The sequence below is a fragment of the Polypterus senegalus genome, chromosome 13, assembly GCF_016835505.1.
Source record: "Polypterus senegalus isolate Bchr_013 chromosome 13, ASM1683550v1, whole genome shotgun sequence".
NCBI classification, from domain to species: domain Eukaryota; kingdom Metazoa; phylum Chordata; class Cladistia; order Polypteriformes; family Polypteridae; genus Polypterus; species Polypterus senegalus.
This window is the reverse complement of record NC_053166.1, coordinates 106,995,051-107,017,620: the sequence shown is the minus strand read 5'-3', so window position 1 is coordinate 107,017,620 and position 22,570 is coordinate 106,995,051. Positions and strand designations below refer to the sequence as shown.

Here is a 22,570-nt window from a genome sequence, read left to right as displayed (position 1 = left end):
GCTTCGGAACTTCCCTTACTCAAGCCCTTTAGCTGCCTCCCATGTACACGTGTGTGACAGCAGTAAGCCATGATATAGTATATAGTTTATATAGTTATATAGTTTAGCAAAGGATGATTGTTAAGACATTTTTTTGTTATTTATCTAATGCATTTCAGATAGAATTGTTAAAGTACTTAAATATTCTAAGTTGTTTTTACACTGTATGTGAACCTGTCGCTTAAAAAAGTACATTAAGCTAAAAAATTACTTAATTGGAGTAATATATATGGCTGATATTTCTTCGAGATATCATTATTGGCTGCTTGAGAATTAACAAGTAAGTTACTAGTTAGTAAAACAGCTACAAAGTTAAGGCAAACTTATGATTTATAAATGCACTCTATTTGTTTTTATTTAAGTCACCTTAACTATTATTAAACTTTTTTATAGTAATTCTATTTTTAGCTGAGACAGTGAAATACTTTGGGTTTTACTACACTATTGTAATAATTTCAGTACAATTGACAAATTAACTATAAGTAGGAGAATTCCAGTATACTGACCTCCCAGTTGGAAGATGGCGTGGCCTAATGGTTAAGACACTGGATCATATAACACAATATTTGGGTCCTATTCTCATTAATAATTAACTCTGTGAAAATAAGTGACATAACCTGTCAGTGGTAAAAAAAAATAATTGATTTTAAATCACTCATCAGCTAAATTAATGCAAATTCATGTATAACGCCGTGCGTAGAATTCGGATTATAACATGGCGTAAGCATGAAAGCCGAAATGTGCTTACGCACAGAAAAATCCAGATGCAGGAATCTGTGCGTACTCCAACTTCCACGTTCTTCTGCTACATAAATCCCGATCAGCGTGAAAACTAACGCTCGTGCACGCGCTTTATGTAACGCCCCAACTCCTCCCAGAATTACGCCTCTTTGAATATGCAAATCAATATAAATCGCCCTTAAGTGCAGCCTTCTGTGAAAAGACATTGGGAAAAGCATGGGGGAAAATATAAGAATTTCAGCAAATACCAAGTGGAGGCAAAGGAAAAACATACTATTTGTTCAAATAAACCGTGGTATAATCAACAAAAGGAAGTTGATCGAGTGACTTAGTGTGTTGGAGAAACTTGAAAGCTCACATTCACAAAATCGCACAGTGCCGGAAATAAAAAAGAAGTCACATATCAAAGTTGCCGTGAAAAGCCGAGTTGTAGCCCACTGTCTGAGTATCATATGAAAGCTTATTAGGGTACAGAGAAAAAAGGCACAGTGGGGAAAAAGCACGAAATGTCAACTTCAATCTCGAAATTTCCACTTTAATCACGTAGTTTATTTTGTCATTAAAGTAGAACATCATAAACTTTATCTTATCGTTTAATTAACCAGTTTCTCAAATCACATCGTAATTAAAGTAGCACTTTAAATGCTTTGTTTTGTATTTGATCTTCTATGTGCTCTATGTGTGTGAATCACTACTTGCTTCTTAAACCAGCTCTCTTCCTCCAACTGGACACAGAATCCATTACATTCGTGATATTACAGCTCTCTGAATAACTAAAATACTGAGATGTATACGTGATGTAATTTTCATGATGATAGGAGTTAAAGCACGTTATTAAACATGGGTTTCACTTCATGAAATAATTTATTGCAGCAGTACTCAGGGGCAGCTCTAGGCTTGTGGTGGCACTGGGCAGAGGAAGAATGGTGGCTCCTTCGCCCGCCGTCAGTAAGGTAGCTTATGCACGGTGGATGGCCACGTCCTTGCAGACACTGCATAGCCGCCTCGTGCTCATGACACAAGCATTTAACTTTTGCCGAAATTTGTCGCTGCGTTTTTAGCTGTGTTGTTATTTTCTCTTTCTGTTTTATATTCAATATATATTGGAGCAGCCGTCACTGCAATCAGTGCTTTTCTTTCCCCAAGTAACCGATCGCCATACAATCAGCTCTGTAATAGACGTTAAGCCATCTGTAAGCTTAGCGCCGATTCTTCAAAACGTTTAAAGAACATTGAAATATCTTCGTAGTACATGTTTAATTATTCTATCCTTAACGATACTCCCAGTGAAGAATATAGATTATTTAAATGAAGTTAAAGTTTTATCTGTATAATTTATAAAACATTTTGCTGCATTTCACCTTAAAAATGATATCGTCATCATATGTAAATACGCGCTTTATAAAGTGGCTCAGGTTGTGCGATATTATAACTGTAGTGCAAGTTTACAGTGGGGTGATTGTACTTATAAGTACAAACAGTTCTACAAGGTGCAATTGATTGAGTGCATTTAAAGTTCTTGGGATGAAACTGTTTCTGAACCGCGAGGTCCGTACAGGAAAGGCTTTAAAACGTTTTGCAGTGGCTGAGACAGCGTGTCCATGAAACTGTATACCGATAATTCTCTTTCGATCAGCTGCTGCTGTGATTCACACTCAGATACAGTGATATAAATACTCCGAGTGGTGCAGTGAGAGAAATATGGAAAAAGATGATCCGCTGTGGCAACTCCTAACGGGAGGAGCTGAAAGAAGAAGAAGAAGAAGAAGGAGAAGTGAGAGTAACAACGCTAAAGTAGTTATGGTATTTGGAATACTATGGCTATCCCCTGGACCATTATATTGTTACAAGTTAATTACAATCAGATGCATTACACTAATAAACAATATGCGGTTAGTTTCAGTGTATTTATAAAGCCGCGCCAGGAAAATAAGGTGTAACCACACAGGAATAGTTGCACTGCTTTGACGCTGGGTGCCACCAGTCTGCAAAACCGAGCGGAGAACTTGCGTACGACAAGCCATGAGGTACCGTGGAAAAGTGCGTGGCTTTACGCCAAGTGTAGGTTTTATACATCGCGATTTGAACGTGGAAAAGTTCTTATGCAACATTTCTGTGCGTACGCACCGTTTATACATGAGGCCCCAGGGCATGGTAGAGGGAAAAATTGTAGCAGTTAAACAAAATGAAAGGTAAAAAGCAGGAAGTCAAATGATTGTGCACCTAAGCCTCAACAAAAAATCAAAATCCTTTAGTTTAAAGTAATAGTCTTAGGGATGTGGGAGAGTGTGCACATGCACAATGGCTGGGTGTAAGATTCAAATCGGAATGTTTAAGCCATAATGCAGCAGCTCCAATCGTCTGTGCTTTTATGCCAATTTCCTATTATCCTCAGACTTGTAGATAGCAAGATTAAAGATCATGCTGTTAGTAAAATGATGTGCATGTTATTTTAACCTGAGAAGTACAAAATCTTAGATCAAAGACCATTTTCTGTAAGAGTAAAAACAAAATTGCTACCTTATTATATTTAATTGACTACAGGTTATTGGATTAAAGGTTATATTTTTATAGGGTTTTGACTAACTCCTAATTATAGTTTGGCTGGTAGAAATATGAAATGTAAGTGAAAGTAGATGCCATTATATTTGCTAATTGATCTTAGTTCCTTAGAAATTAATTAATTATTAATTCTGTCCTCAATAATCAAATATATTGTAGCTTCCTTTGCATGCCTCAGCATCTTTTTGTACTCAGTAGTCAAGTATGCTTTGTAATAAATCCAGGAACTCAAAAAAAAAAAAAATTAGATTATATAATCTACCTTTGATAAGCACAGATAATGGATCCAGTTTTTTAAATGAAGCTCAGGTTTTATTAAGAATAAGTATGAGACGTACATGGATACACCATCTATTTATTTAACCATTTTACAGTTACAAAAGGCAATGGGTGCAAGACAGTGACCAACCCAGGATGAGGACCTCATTCATATCTAACAGGCAGGTTTTAGGAGGAAAACAGAGTATCTAGCTAAACCCTTGCAGACACAAAAGAAACATGCAAAGTCCACGCAGATCTTTACACAGGCCCTGATCTTCTGGAAAGTTAAGGTGTCTGCATTGAAAACTGTGCTCCTGTGCAGCTCAAAAGGATATTTAAATAAATAGAAATTAGTAAGTTAAAAAGTCCTGCTTTTTCCTTCATTTATAGTGGTTTGCTCAGTAGATTTAGAAATCAATATCTTTGGATGGAAACTTAGCCTTATTCAAGAGTGATGAAAATGAGTCTCCTTATAATACCTGGGTCAGTGGAGTTTGGTGTTTAAAGGCTCTGTTAATAGCATTATCCATTAATTAATTTCATAAATCAACTTAATCCAAAACTGATTTTTTCAAAGCACGAGCCTATCATTGCAGTGCAAGACACAATGCAGGAACCAAACCTGAATGTGGCACAAGTATATTTCACAGTACTCTCACTCAGTCCCAAATCCTAATAATTGACAGGGTTTCCAAGAAATTGTAGTACCTCGAGGAAACTGAAACAGACACAGGTAGAATGTGCAAATTCCAAAGAGAGAGCTATCTAATTGGGAACTGAACCTAGGGCAAGGATGTTGTGAGGTAGCCATGCTAAGCACTATCACATCATGTTGTTCAGTATGTCACAATGTTAATGTTAAAGCATTTTAAATCTTATAAGATATCTGTTCTCAGTAGGTTTATACTTTACTAACTCCATAGATACTCTGAAAAAAATGTATGAACAAGGTAAAAAGCCAGTCAGCCAGTCATCTTCCAACCCGCAATATCCTAACACAGGGTCATAGGGGTCTACTGGAGCTAATCCCAGCCAGCACAGGGCGCAAGGCAGGAACAAATCCCAGGCAGGGCGCCAGCCCACCGCAGGACACATACCCCAACACACCAAGCTCACACTAAGGACAATTTAGGATCGCCAATGCACCTAACCTGCATGTCTTTGGACTGTGGGAGGAAACCCACGCAGACACGGGGAGAACATACAAACTCCATGCAGGGAGGACCCGGGAAGCGAACCCAGGTCTCCTCACTGCGAGGCAGCAGCGCTACTACTGCACCACCATGCCACCCCAAGGTAAAAAGTAATTTGTCAAACTTAGTTATCAGATGAGTAAACAAGAATGGTTGCTCTTTTTTATAACAAACAGAAAATTGACAGCATCTGATGTTAGAAACCATAATTATTTTCATTCTGTTTATAATTTAATATTCTCTTTAATTTATCATGAAATTGCTCAGTTGCAGCAGGATAGACTTTCAGCCAGCATTTCTCCCCTGGCTAGGCATCAAAGTTGTGTTTCTTGTCTGTTTAGTCTAATTTTGTGCCATTTATTTGTATTAATGTCTCTTTTGTTCATTTTGTGTATTATACTTGGTGTTTATTTTTTAGAATATTCCTTGGTTATGTCCTTTGTATTTTGTTAGTGGTGCCCCAAGAGGCAGAGACATCTGCCAATCACCACCAGAAACTGCCCTCCACCCTATATATTGCAGTGCCATCCATAGTTCCTGATGTTCTATTTTGAATATGTTAGGAACGGGAGTTTTATTTGTGTTTTGCCGTGTCTAATTTATTGCTTTTCATGATTTCCTGTATTTTTGAACCTGTGCTGTATTTTTGACTTAGAATTCTGTATTGGGATATTGTTTGCTCTGGATTGCCTTGCCTTGTCATGCAGTTTTTCTTTTGTGCTCTTAGGAGCTTCTTGGATTACTGAGCCTTTTATTAAAATAAACATTTTATTTTATCAAGATTTTTCTGGGACCGTTAGTGTCTAGTAAGAATTTGGGACTTCTGTGCATTGTGGGACTCCCAAGTCATGACAAGACTCACCTGCAGGGGGTTCATTAACTTGGCACTCTCACCGATACTTTCTTCAATATAGCGTCTTTCTTCTTCAGTAATAGTAGGATGTACAGCAGGGCTCTCATATGAGACCATAATCCAAAACAAGTACCAAGTCACTCCAAAACTACCTGTTTTGAGAAAGAACATGACAAAATGATCAGAAGCAGCAGGATTAGGGTCAATGTTCTTCTGGCAGACTTTTCCTCTAGAACAGAGGTTATCAGGGCAGTAGTGGTTGTCGGTTTTCATTCTAACAAATTTCTTGGTCTTTCGTTTTTCAGTCTCTCTCCTTTCAAAACATTTTATTAACACATATACTTCATGATGAATATACACAGGTGTAAAAAGGACCAAGTTAGCTAGAGATCTGTGCACATATTTATCAAGTGTCTCAGAGTAGGAAAATAACCCTAACTCATTTAGAAATCTCAGAGTGACATCAATTTGGTCCTACTCTAAGCAGTAGGAGCATTTTTATCAGTTTTTCTAAGTTAAGAAACTACTAACTTCACAAGGATTTAGGATAGCTTATGAACTGTCCCAGCTCGCTAGGAGCTGCCAGAAGATGTCAGAGACTGGCATGCACATCCCACAAAATGCTGAATGTTTTGGAAACTCTGGACAACAATGACCTTGTAAAAAAGATAATAATATTCATGATGAATCTTTTGTGTTACATGATCACTTTTACACTGAGAACCTGTGTGCTGTCGGACAAAATGAAACTGCTGGCAACTTTACATCTAAAATGCAGCTTAGCAATTGTAAAAATTTGGGCATGCCATGACAAACCCTTTTTCAAATTTTGCACCAAACGTTAATTGCCCTTGCACTATGTTAGATAATATGCAGATTTCTGCATTTTCACACCACATGAGGTAGTTTTTAATGTAAGCTGCATTCATGCAAATCAGTATGCCCATATAGATCATTGCTCCATGTGTGGGTGAACATGCATATGTTAATCACAAGTGATATCAACATATCAACACACTGGTGCTCATGGGTGCAAACTGTACTGTAGTATGCAGCTTATTACCCTGAAGACAAGCAGGGCTGAACGGGTGATTGACAGCAAAATGTCAAACAAGTACACTGAGTTCTGCATTTCATGAACCCCTGGAACATCCCTGTGATATTTTACAAGTTTTTTAAGTTGTGGTAATTATAATTCAAAGACACATGATATCCCATATGGTGTTCCACAAGGCTCTATCCTGGGTCTGCTGCTCTTTTCAATTTACATGCTTTCGTTAGTTCAGATTATCTCGGATCATAACGTGAGCTACCATAGCTATGCTGATGACACACAACTGTACTTATCAATAGCGCCTGACAACCCCGACTCTCTTGATTCACTGACTTGTGTTTCTGAATGGATGAGTAGTAATTTTCTCAAACTAAATAAGGAGAAAACAGAAATTTTAGTGATTAGCAATAATGGATATAATGAGGTTATTAGAAATAAACTTGATGCATTAGGATTAAAAGTCAAAATGGAGGTAAGGAATTTAGGGGTAACTATTGACTCTGACCTGAACTTTAAATCACATATTAATCAGATTACTAGGACAGGACTTTTCCACTTAAGAAATATAGCAACAATTTGACCTCTTATAACATTTCAAGATGATCAGAAATTAATCCACGCTTTTGTTTTCAGTCGACTAGATTGCTGTAACGCTCTCCTCTCAGGACTACCCAAAAAAGACATGATTTGATTACAACTAGTGCAGAATGCAGCTGCTAGAATCTTAACTAGGAAAAGAAAATCAAGCACATCTTTCCAGCTTTGATATCACTACACTGGTTACCTGCGTCATTTAGAATTAAGTTTACAATCCTGCTTATAGTTTACAAAGCCTTAAATAATCTCGCTCCATCTGATATTTCGGAATGTCATACACCTTACACTCCAAATCGTAACCTTAGATCTTCAAATGAGTGTCTACTTAGAATTTCAAGAGCTAAACTTAAAAGAAGTGGTGAGGCGGCCATCTGCTGTTATGCACCTAAAATCTGGAATAGCCTGCCAAAAGGAATTTGCCAGGCTAATACAGCCAAGCACTTTAAAACACTGATGGAAACACATTACTTTAACATGGATTTCTCATAGCTTCATCTTAGTTTAATCCTGATGCTCTATATTTTCAATTAATTATCATGATTATTCATGGTGGCTCCAAAATCTGTACTAACCCTTACTTTCTCTTCTGTTCTTTTTCTAGTTTTCTGTGGTGGCGACCTCCGCCATCACCACCTGATCAAAGCACTGTGATGTCCCTACATTGATGGATTAAAGGGCAGAAGTCCACATGACCGTCATCATCAAGTTCTTCCATGAGAACCCTGAATACCACTGATTGAGGTCATTTATGCTAGGTAGAATGCCTAGAGGGGGCTGGGCGGTCTTGTGGCCTGGAACCCCTGCAGATTTTATTTTTTTCTCCAGCTGTCAGGAATTTTTTTTTTTTCTGTCCTCCCTGGCCATTGGACTACTTTTTTTTCTATGTTAATTAGTGTTCCCTTATTCTAATTTTTATTTATTTTGTCTTTTTTCTCTTTCTTCATCATGTAAAGCACTTTGAACTGCGTTATTTGTATGAAAATGTGCTATATAAATAAATGTTGTTTTTTACATAATGGGAAGGTGAATTATTTGAAAGTATGTCTGTGGATCATCTATCCATCCATATATTTTATAAACCTACTTTATCCTGAGCAGAGCCACAGAGAAGCTGGAGCCTACCTCAACAAGCATAGGTCACAAGGCAGGAACAGTCTCTGGATTGTGAGCTTTACTTTCATCCGGTGCGTGTGTCTCTGTCTTTCCATTTCAGTGCTTGTTACAATATTATTCTTTATGTTGTTGCGAAGTGGCAACAATTGCGTGTGGCTTAGCACAATATCCTGTCTTATTATGCTTTTCTTCTTCTTCTTCTGTTATTATCATTATTATTATTATTACTATTATTATTATTATTATCTTTGTGGTGAATCTGTGGTATTGCTATCTGAAAACTGCAAAACATTATTATGATTTCCAAGGAAACTACAAAACATCATAATAAGTACCGATGTATGGCTCCAGCTTCTGTAAAAACTGTAATGTCATTCATCCTCAGATATAGCCTCCTATTCCTCATCAGGACTGATATTGGGACTAGGACACTTTGTAAATACTTCTTATGTCCTACTCTGGGATCAGACACATTCTTGTCATAGTCCTCCTTTTTATTGCACTTCCTAGAGATAATTCTGAAATACTTGACAAATATGGGGCCTGATGGTACTTGGTTATTTGCATCTCATTACCTGACTGCTGGTTATGAAAACATTAAACAGTTAAAAGGAGTGCAAGTGTTTCAGCCTAAAATAGAAAACAAAGTGTTCTGAATCATAACAAGCAGGTTAAGCAAAATCAAGCACAAAAAATGCATTGGTTTAGACAGCATTATATGCAATCTGAAGAATAATGTGGGTGAAGTGAAAATATACATCCACTACGGCCCTCCAGGGCCGAGATTGAGGATGCCTGCCCTAGAATATCTGACAATTCTTTTTGTTGTACAAAACACAAATTAGAAGTAAAAAGAACCCAAAACAACTGGGGCCTCATGTATAAATGGTGCATACTCACAGAAATGTTGCGTAAGAACTTTTCCACTTTCAAATCACGATGTATAAAACCTACACTTGGCGTAAAGCCCCGTGAAGTTGACATTTCGTGCTTTTTTCCCCACTGTGTGCCTTTTTTTTCTCTGTACCCTAATAAGCTTTCATATGACACTCAGACGGTGGGCTACGACTCGCCTTTTCATGGCAACTTAGATATCTGAGCTTTCAAGTTTCTCCAACACGCTATGTCACTCGGTCAACTTCCTTTTGTTGATTATACCACAGTTTAATTAAACAAATAGTATGTTTTTCCTTTGCCTCCACTTGGTATTCGCTGAAATTCTTAGATTTTCCCCTGTGCTTTTCCCATTGTCTTTTCACAGAAGGCTGAGCTTAAGGGCGGCTTATATTGATTTGCATATTCAAAGAGGCATAATTCTGGGAGGAGTTGGGGCGGGACATAAGGCATGTGGAAGAGAGTTACTTTTCACGCTGACCGGGATTTATGTAGCGGAAGTACGTGGAAGTTGGAGTATGCACAGATTCCTGCATCTGGATTTTTCTGTGCGTAAGCACATTTCGGCTTTTGTGCTTACGTCATGTTATAGTGCGAATTCTACGCATGGCGTTATGCATGAAGCCCCTGGTTTTCTAATTCTGATATACCACTATTAAGATGTTGGGGAAACTGATTAAGAAATATCACAAAGGCCTCCTCAAGTGTGGATGTTGTTATGTACTGCTAGAATGAGTTACTATCATGATTACAGTTATATTTAGTATTGCAACATGCTGCCAATGGAAATTATTGAACAGCACACAGCGGCTGCATATCTGAACACCTCTTACTGCTCACAGCTTTGCTGACATTACTAAACTGTGGATGTAACTCAACGTGTGTACTGGGTACATGATGGTCATGGAATTGGTCCAGTATAATTCAGAACTGTTTTACATCCTTGGCCCTTTTTATTTTGACCTTCATCATCAAACATTCATTTTCCAAAAAATAAAATTTACTAAAAAAATTGTATTTTGTTTAAGAAATTAGCATACTAATAGATAGATAGTTAGATAGATAGATAGATACTTTATTACTGTAATCCCAAGGGGAAATTCACATAATCCAGCAGCAGCAGCATACTGATACAAAAAATAATGTTAAATTAAAGAGTAATAAAAATGCAGGTAAAAACAGACAATAACTTTGAATAATGTTAACGTTTACCAAGGGGTGGAATTGAGGAGTCGCATAATGTGGGGGAGGTACGATCTCCTCAGTCTGTCAGTGGAGCAGGACAGTGACAGCAGTCTGTCGCTGAAGCTGCTCCTCTGCCTGGAAATGACACTGTTGAGTGGATGCAGTGGATTCTCCATGATTGACACGAGCCTGCTCAGTGCCCGTCACTCTGCCACGGATGTTAAACTGTTTATTTTCATTCCTACAATAGAGCCTGCCTTCCTCACAAGTTTGTCCAGGAGTGAGGCGTCCTTCTTCTTTATGCTGATTCCCCAGCACACCACCGCGTAGAAAAGGGCATTAACCACAACCGCCTGGTAGAACATCTGCAGCATCTTATTGCAGATGTTGAAGGACGCCAGCTTTCTAAGAAAGTATAGTTGGCTCTGACCTTTCTTACACAGAGCAGCAGTATTGGCAGTTCAGTCCAATTTATCATCCAGCTGCACTCCCAGGTATTTATAGGCCTGTACCCTCTGAACACAGTTTCCTCTGATGATCACGGAGTCCATGAGGGGCCTGGGCCTCCTAAAATCCACCACCAGTTCCTTGGTCTTGCCGGTGTTCAGGTGTAAGTGGTTTGAGTCACACCATTTAAGAAAGTCCTTGATTAGCTTCCTCCTCCTTTTGCCCACTCCTGATGCAGCCCACGATAGCAGTGTCGTCAGCAAACATTTGCACATGGCAGGACTCCAAGTTGTATTGGAAGTCTGATGTATATAGGCTGAACAGGACCCAAAAAAGTACAGTCCCCTGTGGTGCTCCTGTGTTGCTGATCCCAATGTCAGACCTGCAGTTTCCGAGATGTACATACTGAGCTCTGTCTGTAAGATAGTCCACGATCCATGCCACAAGGTGTGAATCTACTCCCATCTCTGTCATCTTGTCCCGAAGGAGCAGAGGCTAGATGGTGTTGAAGGCGCTAGAGAAGTCCAAAAACATAATTTTTACAACACCACCGCCTGTCCAAGTGGGAGAGGGATCGGTGTAGCATATAGATGATGACATCCTACACTCCCACCTTCTCCTGGTATGCAAACTGCAGAGGGTCAAGGGTGCGGCGGACCTGTGGTCTCAGGGGGTGAAGCAGCAGCCGCTCCATGTTCTTCATCAAATGTGACATCAGAGCGAGATGCCCTCTTTGATCTTGGTGTCAGTTATTCTTGTGAACATCTGTTTTAAATAACAAAAACCTTCACCTTCCTTGTTCAGTGCTTTCACAAAATTCTTCATGAGTCCCAGTTTTATGTGAAGAGGAGGCAAAAATATCTTTGCCGGGTCGACAAGTGATTCATGTGCCACATTTTTCTGTTCTGGAACTAAATTTTTACGGAGTGGCCAGTTCTGTCAAGAATAGTGCGACTCTTTGGCACAGCTGTCCCATTCACAGATGAAACAACAGTACTTTGTATAGCCGAGCTACAGTCCAATAACACAGTAACGACTTTAAGATCTCCACAGATATTCCAGATGTACCTGTTATACTGAACGTGCTTCAGGAACAGTTCTTTCATTTGTGCTGCGTAGCTAACAGGTACTGAAGGATAAATGTTGCCATTGTGTAGCAGAACAGCTTTCAGGCTTAACATTGACGAATCAATGAAGAGACGCCACTCTTCCTGGTTGTGATCACAACCCAAGGCTGAGAACAATCCTTCAATGTCACAACAGAAACAGAGACTGTTAGTTTGTGCAAAAAATTTGGTTATATCATGATGTCGGCCTCGAAACACAGAAATTTTCATACCTGGTGATAGCAAACAACATTCCCACAGTCTCGAACCCAGCAGCTCGGCTTTTACTTTTGACAGACACAAATCTCTGACCAAATCGTTCAATTCGGACTGTGTTATCAGATGTGGATCGCCTGATGAACATGTTTCAAAATCTGGGTCAATGTCACTGTCAGTACCCTGCGTTGCAGTTTCTTCATCTGGTTCGTCTAAGGTCCAATCCTCTGGTGTTTTCGGAATTGGAAGACTGTCGTCATGTGGCACAGGTCTCATTGCTTAAGGCAGATTATGATATTCAATTGACTTCTTGTTTTTGGCAGAGAAACCAGACACATTAGTCAAACAGAAGCAACAGTCCGTCACATGGTCTTTCTGTTCTCACCACATCATCGGAACAGCAAACGGCATCGTCTTTTGAGTGCCTCTGAGCCAGGCTCTCAGACTGACAGCACATGTCGCACAGCAAATCTGAGGCGCCCATTCCTTGTCTCGATCACCAATTTTTCAGCCAAATGCAGATAATAAGCTTTCTTCACAAGAGCAGCTCATCCAAAGTCTCTGAGGTGCAAGTGTATATTTGCCACAGATATAGCTGAAACATATTGCCCGACGCCAAAACGTCTATAGCATCAAGCTTGCTTACTGTTATATTGCTACAGATACTATACTTTACTATACTGATGCTATACATTTACACTGACCATCTATATAAACCAAATGAGCAGGATCGGTGTAAGCAAGCCACCTTTATAGAATGCAGAGACAGCATCAAGCTCGTTCAGACCTGCCCAGGCATGCCCAGGATGTCAACTTCCACAGAACAGCTGCCAACCTGGCTTGATTCCATGCCTGGACATGCCCAGGCTGCACAAACAGTTGTTGATAAGTCACTTACAGGAGTGAAAATGTTTGGATATAAATATAAGAAAAAATCATGACAAAACTGAAACGGTACGTGATGGGTAAATTTTGATGTGATATTTGTGATCAGCACCCAAAAATCTATAAGAAACACCCGACAGTGTTCAAGAAGCAAAAACTTTGTTCTGCAGTGTAATCAGTATTTATTATAATGACAAGAGTAAGCATTACAACAGGATTAAAAGAGGACATTCTGCATCAGAAAAATCTCTTCTAAGAAAACATTTTGTGGTAGACAGTACAGTAAGTAGACAGTCAAGATGTGCTGTTCAAGCTCTTCTGAACAATCAGAAGGAAGTATGCAAGGCTGAGAACCAGAAATATAGTGGTCGGCCACAGAAACTGAGTGCAGCAAAAGAGAGATTCATCATTCCAATGTCCCTTTGGAACTGGAATATATCCAGCACTGCTATCAGATCTGAACTCACAGAATCCACTGAAACCCAACTACAATGTAGAGAGATCATGTCTGAAGTGGAAACAAAGCCAGAAAAGTTGTGTACAAAAACTCAAAGACTGGGGTGTTGAATAGTGGCATCAAGTGCTTTGGGCTGAAAAGTGAAAACTTGAACAACTAAACCTCTTGAACATACCTGTGTGTTATATGATTGACAGTTAAGAGGAACTGGTTATTTATGTTAAAAAAGTAGATGTACTTATTTACTGTATTTATTTCTTTGCTCATTTCATTAGGTGCATTAGAATAATTTACATGAGAACAGACCATTTAGTCCAATTATTTTCACTTAATTTCTCTAAGATAACATCAAGCCAAGTTTTTAACTTATTCTGTGTGTTTATGGTTCTCTGTGTGAAGAAGAACTTCCTAATGTTTGTGCAAAATTTATCTCTAAAAAGATTCCAACTGTGTTCCCGTATTCTAGTTGAAGTCATTTTAAACTAACAGTCTTTATCTACTTTATTCACTGCTTTCATAATTTTAAACACTTCAATCATGTCACCTCTTAATACCTATTTGGTTAAACTGAAATGGCTGAGCTGTTTTAATCATTCCTCATTACTCATCCCATGCAGTCTTAGAATCAGCCTAGTTGTTCTTCTTTGGAGTTTTTCTAGCACTTCTATGTCTGTTTTGTAGCCTGTCACCCAAAACTGTACACAGTACTCCAGATGAGGTCTTACCAGTGCATTGTAAAGCTTGAGCAGAACCTCCTTGGTTAGTGCTACTGATCTTTACATTCTGTTAGCCTTCCTAATGGCTTCTGAACACTGTCTAGCAGTTGATAATGACTAGTTAACTTCAACGGCAGTTGATAGTGATGAGTCTGCTGCTTTTCCAAAATCCTTCTCATAAGGTATACATTCGAATTTCAGACCCCCCCATTGTGTATTCAAACCTAACATTTTTACCTCCTACATATAATATTTTACATTTACATACATTACATTTCATCTGCCATAAACCTGCCCAAGCCTGTATTCTGTTCAAGTCCCTCTGTAATGATTCAGTGGATTCTAGATTATCTGCCAATCCACATAGTTTGGTATCATCTGCAAACGTAACCAGCTTGTTATTTATATTCCTATCTAAATCATGTATATATTTTAAGAATAGCAGTTGCCACTCTGCCAATCTATAAACTACACCCTGAACTTCTACCTTTTTTAGTTTGATGCCCCACCACTTATGACTTTTTAAATTCTTTCTGAAAGTCAAACTAAATAATATGATATGCACCACTTTGATCATATCCATTTATTGCTTCCTCATAGAATTCCAGCATGTTGCAGTATGTTATTAAAACATGACCTCCCTCTTCTGAGCCTATGCTGACTGTTCAGTAAAAGTCCTATGTGTGGCTCAATCTTATCCTTAATAATTCCTTCCATTGATTTTCCTGTGATGCATATTAAGATTACTGGGCTATAATTTGGATTTACCCAATCACCATTTTTATAAAAGGGCATAATAGCTGCCATTTTGCAGTCCTTTGGAATTTCCTCAGTTTGCAGTGACTTTCTAAAAATTATCAAGGATTTATAAATGTACTCACTAACTTCCTTAAGCACTTGAGAATAATACTATCTGGTCCTGGTGATTTGTTTGATATCAGTCTATCTATTCTGAGCAGTACGTCTCCCTTTAAAGTTTGCAAGTCCTTCAGTACCTCCTTAGTAGTCCCTGTTACTACTGGGAGGTTATCCACTTTCTCACATGTAAAGACCTTAGAAAAATGCAAGTTTAGAACATTTCACTGTCTGCATATTTTAATTCCCCTTTACTATTCCTTATACACTTCACCTCCTCCTTGATTGTTCTTTTTCTACTAAAACACTGAAAGAACCTCTGTGGGTTATCTTTCACCTTATTTTCAACATTCCTTCTTAACAGTTGTCCTCATGCTCTCATACACTATACTGTTAGCTTTAGAGTTGTTAGTCTTATATGCTTTATACAGCTATTTTTTCTGTTGTAGTATCACTTTTAAATTTCATGCGAATTACAAATTTTGGGATATGCCTGTCGGACATTATATATAAAACATTTTTAAACCTGTTTCACTGCTCCTCAACTGTCCCCATACTTAAAAGCCTATCCCAGTCTATCCTCCTTAGACTTTACTGCTTCCACTCAAAATTATCCCTGCCAAGGTTAAACAGTTTTAGTCTTTGCATCTGCACTTTTCCAAAACACTGATAATTGTATTATATTATGATCACTTGACCCTAGAGGTTCAGTCATCTCTACAGCCTCAATTTTATGCTGACTATTACAAAATACTAAATCTAGACAGGCTTCCCCTGGCATTGGTTCTTTAACATACTGTGTTATGAAACAGTCACTGATTATGTCTATAAACTCCTACTCTTGTACACCACTGTTTGCAATGTTAGCTCATTCTATTTTTGGGTAGTTAAAGTCCCTCATGACTATAATATTGACTATATATTCCCTTGTAAACTTGCCCTTTTAATATCATTAAAAATATGCATATTGAAATTACTGTCTGCATTGGGGGGTCAATAGCACACTCCTAAATATGGCCTCTTTCCCTAATGCTTTCCAGATGGATCCAGATGTCATCACTAAGATTTGGCTCATCCTCCAACTGTAGTGCATTATAATTCTGTTTTAAGTAAATGGCAACAACCCTATTTTTCTGTTCTATCTGTCCTTCCTAAAAATGTGTATCCATCTATGTCATGCTAATCTCCATCTTTGTTATTTAGCCAGGCTCCTGTTGTTGCTCTATTTTATTTATGCTATGGTACATATCAGTTCTCTTATTTTTGATAATTCTAGCATTAAGGCAAGCTATTTTTAATGTGGTACTTATTTGACTGATGTACTTTAACTCTGGGTTAGAACATACGTATTGTTTTAAATCTGGACTGTCATAAATTCATTGCACTAACACTCTCTAGTTTAATTAGTCCTTGACTAACTTAGTCATTTGCCTCCTCAATATATTGATGACCCTTCTGTTTAAATGTAACCTTTTGTGCAGGAACAGGTTCACATGAACTTATACCCTTCTATCCTAGACCAAGGTTTGAGCCAAGTGTTAAGGCTTCTAATCTCATCCCCTTTAACTGGAAAGTATGCTAAAAAAACAAGCAGCGTGGCTGTAAATTAACTATAAACACCAGCATAAAATGTAAGAAATAAAGATGGACTTTTCTATGGCAGTTTGGAGTGATTTGGCGACAGCAAACTAATTTTCTGGGTGAGGAGTATTATGAAAGATCTCAGATGTATAGTATATTTTCAGAAAAAATAGGACAACTTAACTCAATCACTCAATCAGTTGAGAGGCTGGGTTCCACATGATAAAGGCTCACAAATACGCTTGCCTTATGGTTTTATTATAATTTACTGTGCTTGGCCTAGTACAGTGTACATTTTAGAACACTCCCTTCTCTCAGAGAAAATTCCATTCCACTACATCCATCAAACACAACATCTGTGCTTCAAACATAATTCCATCATGACTTTGGATTATTCCTTTCCAGAAGTCCTATATTGGAGTGTTCCTGCTTGGAGTCGTTGAGCATTTACAACCTCTAGATCAAAGTTTAAAGCCTACTGACATAACCACACTTCACATAGATGACTCACACCCAAACCTATAAGCTTCTGAAATGAGTGTTTTAACTGCCAAATAAGGGGTCTAAGTATGATCAACTAGTGAATAATGTGACATCACATCTGTGCTAGTTAAAGATACTGGCACCATAGAGGACCAAGGTGACCATTTAAGAAGAATGCTATTTAAAAATTATGTCAATTGAGCTTGTTGTGAAGAGCAAGCAATTTTCACACATATTTGAACATAATTTCACAAACTTGAGGTATATTGTTATTTTATTTAATGTAAACATACATTGCTATTTGATGGTTAAAAATATAATAAAAAACTTGAAGACAACAGGTTCACAGAAACTATAAGCATATGTATTGGATCATCCTAGGAAAGAAGTGAATATTTCAGTACTTCGTGGTAATTGGTATGTTACACTTTAATGAATTAGGTTCAATAGAATAGGTACATAAAAAATAAAAATGGAAATTCAATCTGCCTTTGTATTAAATAGAGACTGTTAAAATAAGTATCACTGCAAACTGATTTGCTACCAAACTCAGATGTATTTATTTATACAGTTGCCACACAGAGATAATACAATGAGGTCCTTAGGATCACATGTTATATCAATGGAGGGATGTGATCTAATGACTGTTGTTTATAATGATATGTTCAGTATTTTTGAAGTCAAAGTTATTCTTTTACCATCATAGCAAACATGTATTTGTCCCAGCAAGTTGTTCTATTAAGGGAAACAATATTAAACAAACATAAACTGAAAAGCGCCTTACAATACTTTTCTGTGGGTTATCAGAACAAATGTGAACCAAAATGTGTTAATGCAGAAGTGACACAAACATGTGAGGTATGTATATTACAAATCAAGTGGCATCAATCACAACCAAACATCTTCTCCACTAACTGGATGATGTTCCCAGCATCTTGACTCCTTGAACATTCACCACTACTACAACATTAACAAATTCAATCAATTAAATGACATAAAACAAAGACATAAATGTACATACTGTACAATACATATCAAGTGACAGTTGGAAAATATATTCAGCACATAAAATTACATGCATGTTCAAAAGAATTAATTACAACCATCACACTATAAAAATGTAAGAGAGAGACACAAAATTCTGGGTTTCAGCATGTTAATTTGAAATAATTTGATTGCTCCCCATATTAGTGTTTGTGTTTTTCATAAATGGAGCAATTAAATGCACTCTTTATCATTGTAGTGTAATGTTCAACCATTTATGTGATTTGTGTCCATAAGCTTTGTTCTGCATTTGATAATGAAGTTTTTATACCGTTTGTCCAGGTGACAGCATGTGAACAATGCACATTATTCTGTTTAACCTAGCTCACCCAAAGATCACTTCAGCCTAGACTACATATGCAGCCACAGGGTAAATAAAGGATGGATCACCAACCACAGACCTAGGCAGAATTTCAGATGCAGGGTGCAACAGAATGCAAAACTTATATTTAAAGAAAGTTGGGTAGCAAGGGTCCTGTGTGTGAGAAGAAGTCAAGTAAATTAAAATCTTTGTTGTCTTATAAATTCATGTAGAGTGAACACCAGACCCTGCGACTCGTGGATGTTTTGCTTTATATGCTTGCAATTAAAAACAAAAAAACTCATAATAGGGCAGCAGCCTTGACCAGACACCATGGTCTTATTCTTTATCAATGGTGAGATATCTCATTTTCCATTTTCAATGCCAGTACACCAATTTTACTTTCTCTAAAGTGTCACCAGTCTCAGCTCTTTACTTAATTTAAGCAACTTCTATCCTACACATACTTTCAGCATCTCACAGCAATTTTTTTTTTTCCTTCTACTTACCATACACATAGAAGACCGAGGACCAGCCAGAGTACTGCACTAAGACACCAGCCAGTGGCATAGCCACTACAGCACCTGCGTAGGAGCCTGCACAGAAGAAGAAGAAGAGTGGTGTGTAAGACGTTATTGCTGGAAATATCTTTTGGCAGGCAAGGGAGGCAACCAATACACTGAGCCATTAAGAAAACTCTTACAAGAATTTGGGCTGCCAGCTTTCTTTTGTATTTATAGGCAGAACTGCCTACAGAGTTTTTTGTTTCAGGTCTTACCACAGAATGCTGTTGTGGCCAGTCTACTCCTTTCAAGTGGTGGTGCCCATTTACTCCATATACCATGGCAAGCTGGGTAAGTCACTCCCTGGTTTAAGTGTGGATACAAAAACAGAAGGTTTGGATAAATGGCATAGATAGATAGATAGATAGATAGATAGATAGATAGATAGATAGATAGTGTCGCAGGTGGCTGGGTGTGGTCGGCAATCAGCCACCTACTTAAGGAGCCGCCGCCCTGCAATCAAGGCTGGAGTCGGGTGAGGAGGAGGGCAAGGTCGAGGCAGAGGAGGCGAGGAGAGGCCCGAGTGTTTGTCTAAAGAGGACTGTGTTTAGTGATTTTGGGGAACTGGGGGTTTGGTGGCGGTGCACTTACCATTTGTGACTTTGTGTAAATAAACAATGAAACGGTGTCCGCCTGTGTGTGTCCAGGCCGCTATATTTCACAATGGCATAGCCGACAGGATGCTCCGCCTGTTCCAAGGCGGAGACCTGTACAAAAAAATGTTGTTGTGAACGGCTGCTGCGCGGACCCACACTAAGTGCACCGCCACCAAACCCTTTTCTCTTTATTTGCATTGCAGAGGATGGCCATATATAACTCTATATAGGGAATACTTCTTTGGAATATTTCTTGAAATGAGGAAGCCAGCTAACTTCTAACAGTTCTTGTCTGTCCAGTTACTTAATTTGCAAAAGTGGACTTTCACTTCAATCGCTGAAAAAATCCTTAACCTATTGTACGATTTTCTAGTTATGAAAAGGTTATTCTTAATTACTTGGATGAGTACATTTGTCTTCTTTATCTACCATCTCATCTTAAACACCTGTGAGGTAATAACCTGACTCTTTGAAGTAGTCTTAGCTTAGTGGGCCCTTCATATGTGCCGGGATAAGTGCCCAACATAACCTTAGGATATGGCTCTCAAAACCTACTAGGCCAATAGTTAGCAAGATTACAAAATTACAACTGCAAACCTAATGAAATCTGCAAAGTCAGAATTCCAAGCAGTGCATGTTAACTGGATCCAATACCAAAGTCCTTTGGATATTAATACACAATATTTATTTGATCGTAACAATAGACTGAGTCTTGCAGTAGTGAGTTTCTTAAAAGCCTTTTGGAAAGTGAATAGATAGAAGAACACAAGATTAAGATAGCAGGTGCATCAATTGTTTATTGTTTTTCTTTGTAAGTTAGCCCCTTACCTCCACCAGTCCTTGCAGTATCCTCACGCAGATCACACAGCCATAGTGCACCCTTGCTGCTGTTGGAATCAGCATGTTCAGTGTAGATGTAGCAACAATGGCAAACCCAAACACTCTGTGGGGAAAGCAGAGGTTGTGACTCAGAGGTATCTCTTCCTCTTCCTCTGCCCACTATTCCCACAGGGTGGCTTTTCCATTGTACGGGAGTTCACCATACCTGTTGGCTGCAAACTTCTGAGCTATGAAGCCTCCAGGGATTTGAGTTACAATATACCCCCAAAAAAAGGAGCCATGGATCATCCCTACTGTTTCCGGGTCCCAAGAAAACTGGGCTTTCTGAAAAAAATCAAAAAAACAGCAACAACAAGGAAAACATTGTGGTCATAAATGTGCTTTTGTCTTCCAACAATGAGTCACATACACTGGTAAAAAAGGACAGAACCAGCAAGCATCCATATATGGAGTTGATGTCTTCTATTGGTGTTTGAGAGTATGGACCAGCAGACTCTCCGTTTTATGGAGTATTGATTTTGCTGCACGCTCCTGCGGAATGGTTTTGGACAATCCATAAGAAATAGCTGTTTAGAGCCTAACATTCTCATTAAAGTTACACTTTAGTGTAGGCAGTTGTGGTTGAGTGATTTACAGCAAAAAAAAATATGTCCAAAGGAAAACTTTTGAACAAAATAATGTATTAGCAGGCTGTGCATAAGTAGTACCCCTAATAATAAATAACATACTTAAAGGCCATTCTATCAACAAGCCACCTTGCAGAAATAACTGATGCTCTTTTGGGCCTTGTTCAAATGTGTATGAATTAACTACTTCTTATGCTTGGCATTCTTCTTCAAACAAGCAATGTATTAATCTTTATTCAAAATAGAACTTTTCACAGAGATCTCTGTTATAGGATCAATCAATCACAGAAAAAAAACAGTATATAACATCTTTCATTTTAAGTAATGTGGGACAGCATGGGTTAGCACTTACATCTGAGAAAGAAACTCTGAATGATCAAGTTCAGCCCCTTAGACACAGCCATTCAAAATATATAATGTCACAAATCAGAAAAAAAGTAGACCACAATAAATTATTAATATTAAAAACAACAAAACAGAATAGAATTACAAAAATTTAACCTAAATTTAAGGTATTGAAAAGCACTCAGAGACACTTGGAAAGGAACAAGAAACAATATCATACTATTGAACCTAGGACATACACTTAAACATGGTCCATTTTAGAATATTCAAGAAGTCAATAATAAGGAGGTGCCTCACAAACAAGCTTACAGTAGAAAGGGATGACTATATTTCCTTTGCAAAAGATGCTGCAGATGTTCTTTGCAAAAGATGCTGCAGATGTTCTATCAGATGGTTGTGGCAAGCGCCCTCTTCTACACGGTGGTGTGCTGGGGACACAGCATAAAGAAGAAGGATGCCTCATGCATGGACAAACTGGTGAGGAAGGCAGGCTCTTTTGTAGGCATTGAGCTGGACAGTTTGACATCCATGGCAGAGCGACAGGCACTGAGCAGGATCCTGTCAATCATGGAGAATATTATCTCCAGACAGAGGAGCAGCTTCAGTGACAGACTGAGGAGTTCGTTCCTCCCCCACACTATGCGACTCTTCAATTCCACCCAGGGGGGAGGTAAACGTTAACATTATACAAAATTATTTTCTGTTATACCTGCATTTTTATCACTCTTTAATTTAATATTGTGTTTTTATCAGTGTGCTGTTGCTGGAGTATGTGAATTTCCCCTTGGGATTAATAAAGTATCTACCTATTTATTTACAGGATCTGCTAAAGTGGGAAACTGTATGTAAATATCCACAATTCCCATTACTCCTACCAATTATCCGTCTGAATTAAAAAAAAAAAAAAACAACACACTGCTTCCTCTAAAATTGTGTTTTACAATAACCATCAACAAAAGTCAAGTCGCTAGGGAAAGCAAGGATTGATCTATCTATCTATCTATGTAATGAAAAAGA

At 38.2% G+C, this 22,570-nt stretch overlaps 1 protein-coding gene across 1 annotated transcript in view; it reads right to left on the bottom strand.

Annotated features, from left to right (window-relative positions):
• The window catches only part of LOC120542440 (vesicular glutamate transporter 1), a 162,146-nt gene that overhangs the window by 20,533 nt on the left and 119,043 nt on the right, over window positions 1–22,570 (bottom strand). The window contains exons 3-7 of the mRNA XM_039774923.1: window positions 20,788–20,906; window positions 20,571–20,685; window positions 19,362–19,449; window positions 19,093–19,179; window positions 5,659–5,801 (exon numbers count right to left, since the gene is read on the bottom strand). Coding sequence (XP_039630857.1) covers window positions 5,659–5,801; window positions 19,093–19,179; window positions 19,362–19,449; window positions 20,571–20,685; window positions 20,788–20,906 — 552 coding nt within the window. The remainder of the gene's footprint in view (window positions 1–5,658; window positions 5,802–19,092; window positions 19,180–19,361; window positions 19,450–20,570; window positions 20,686–20,787; window positions 20,907–22,570) is intronic.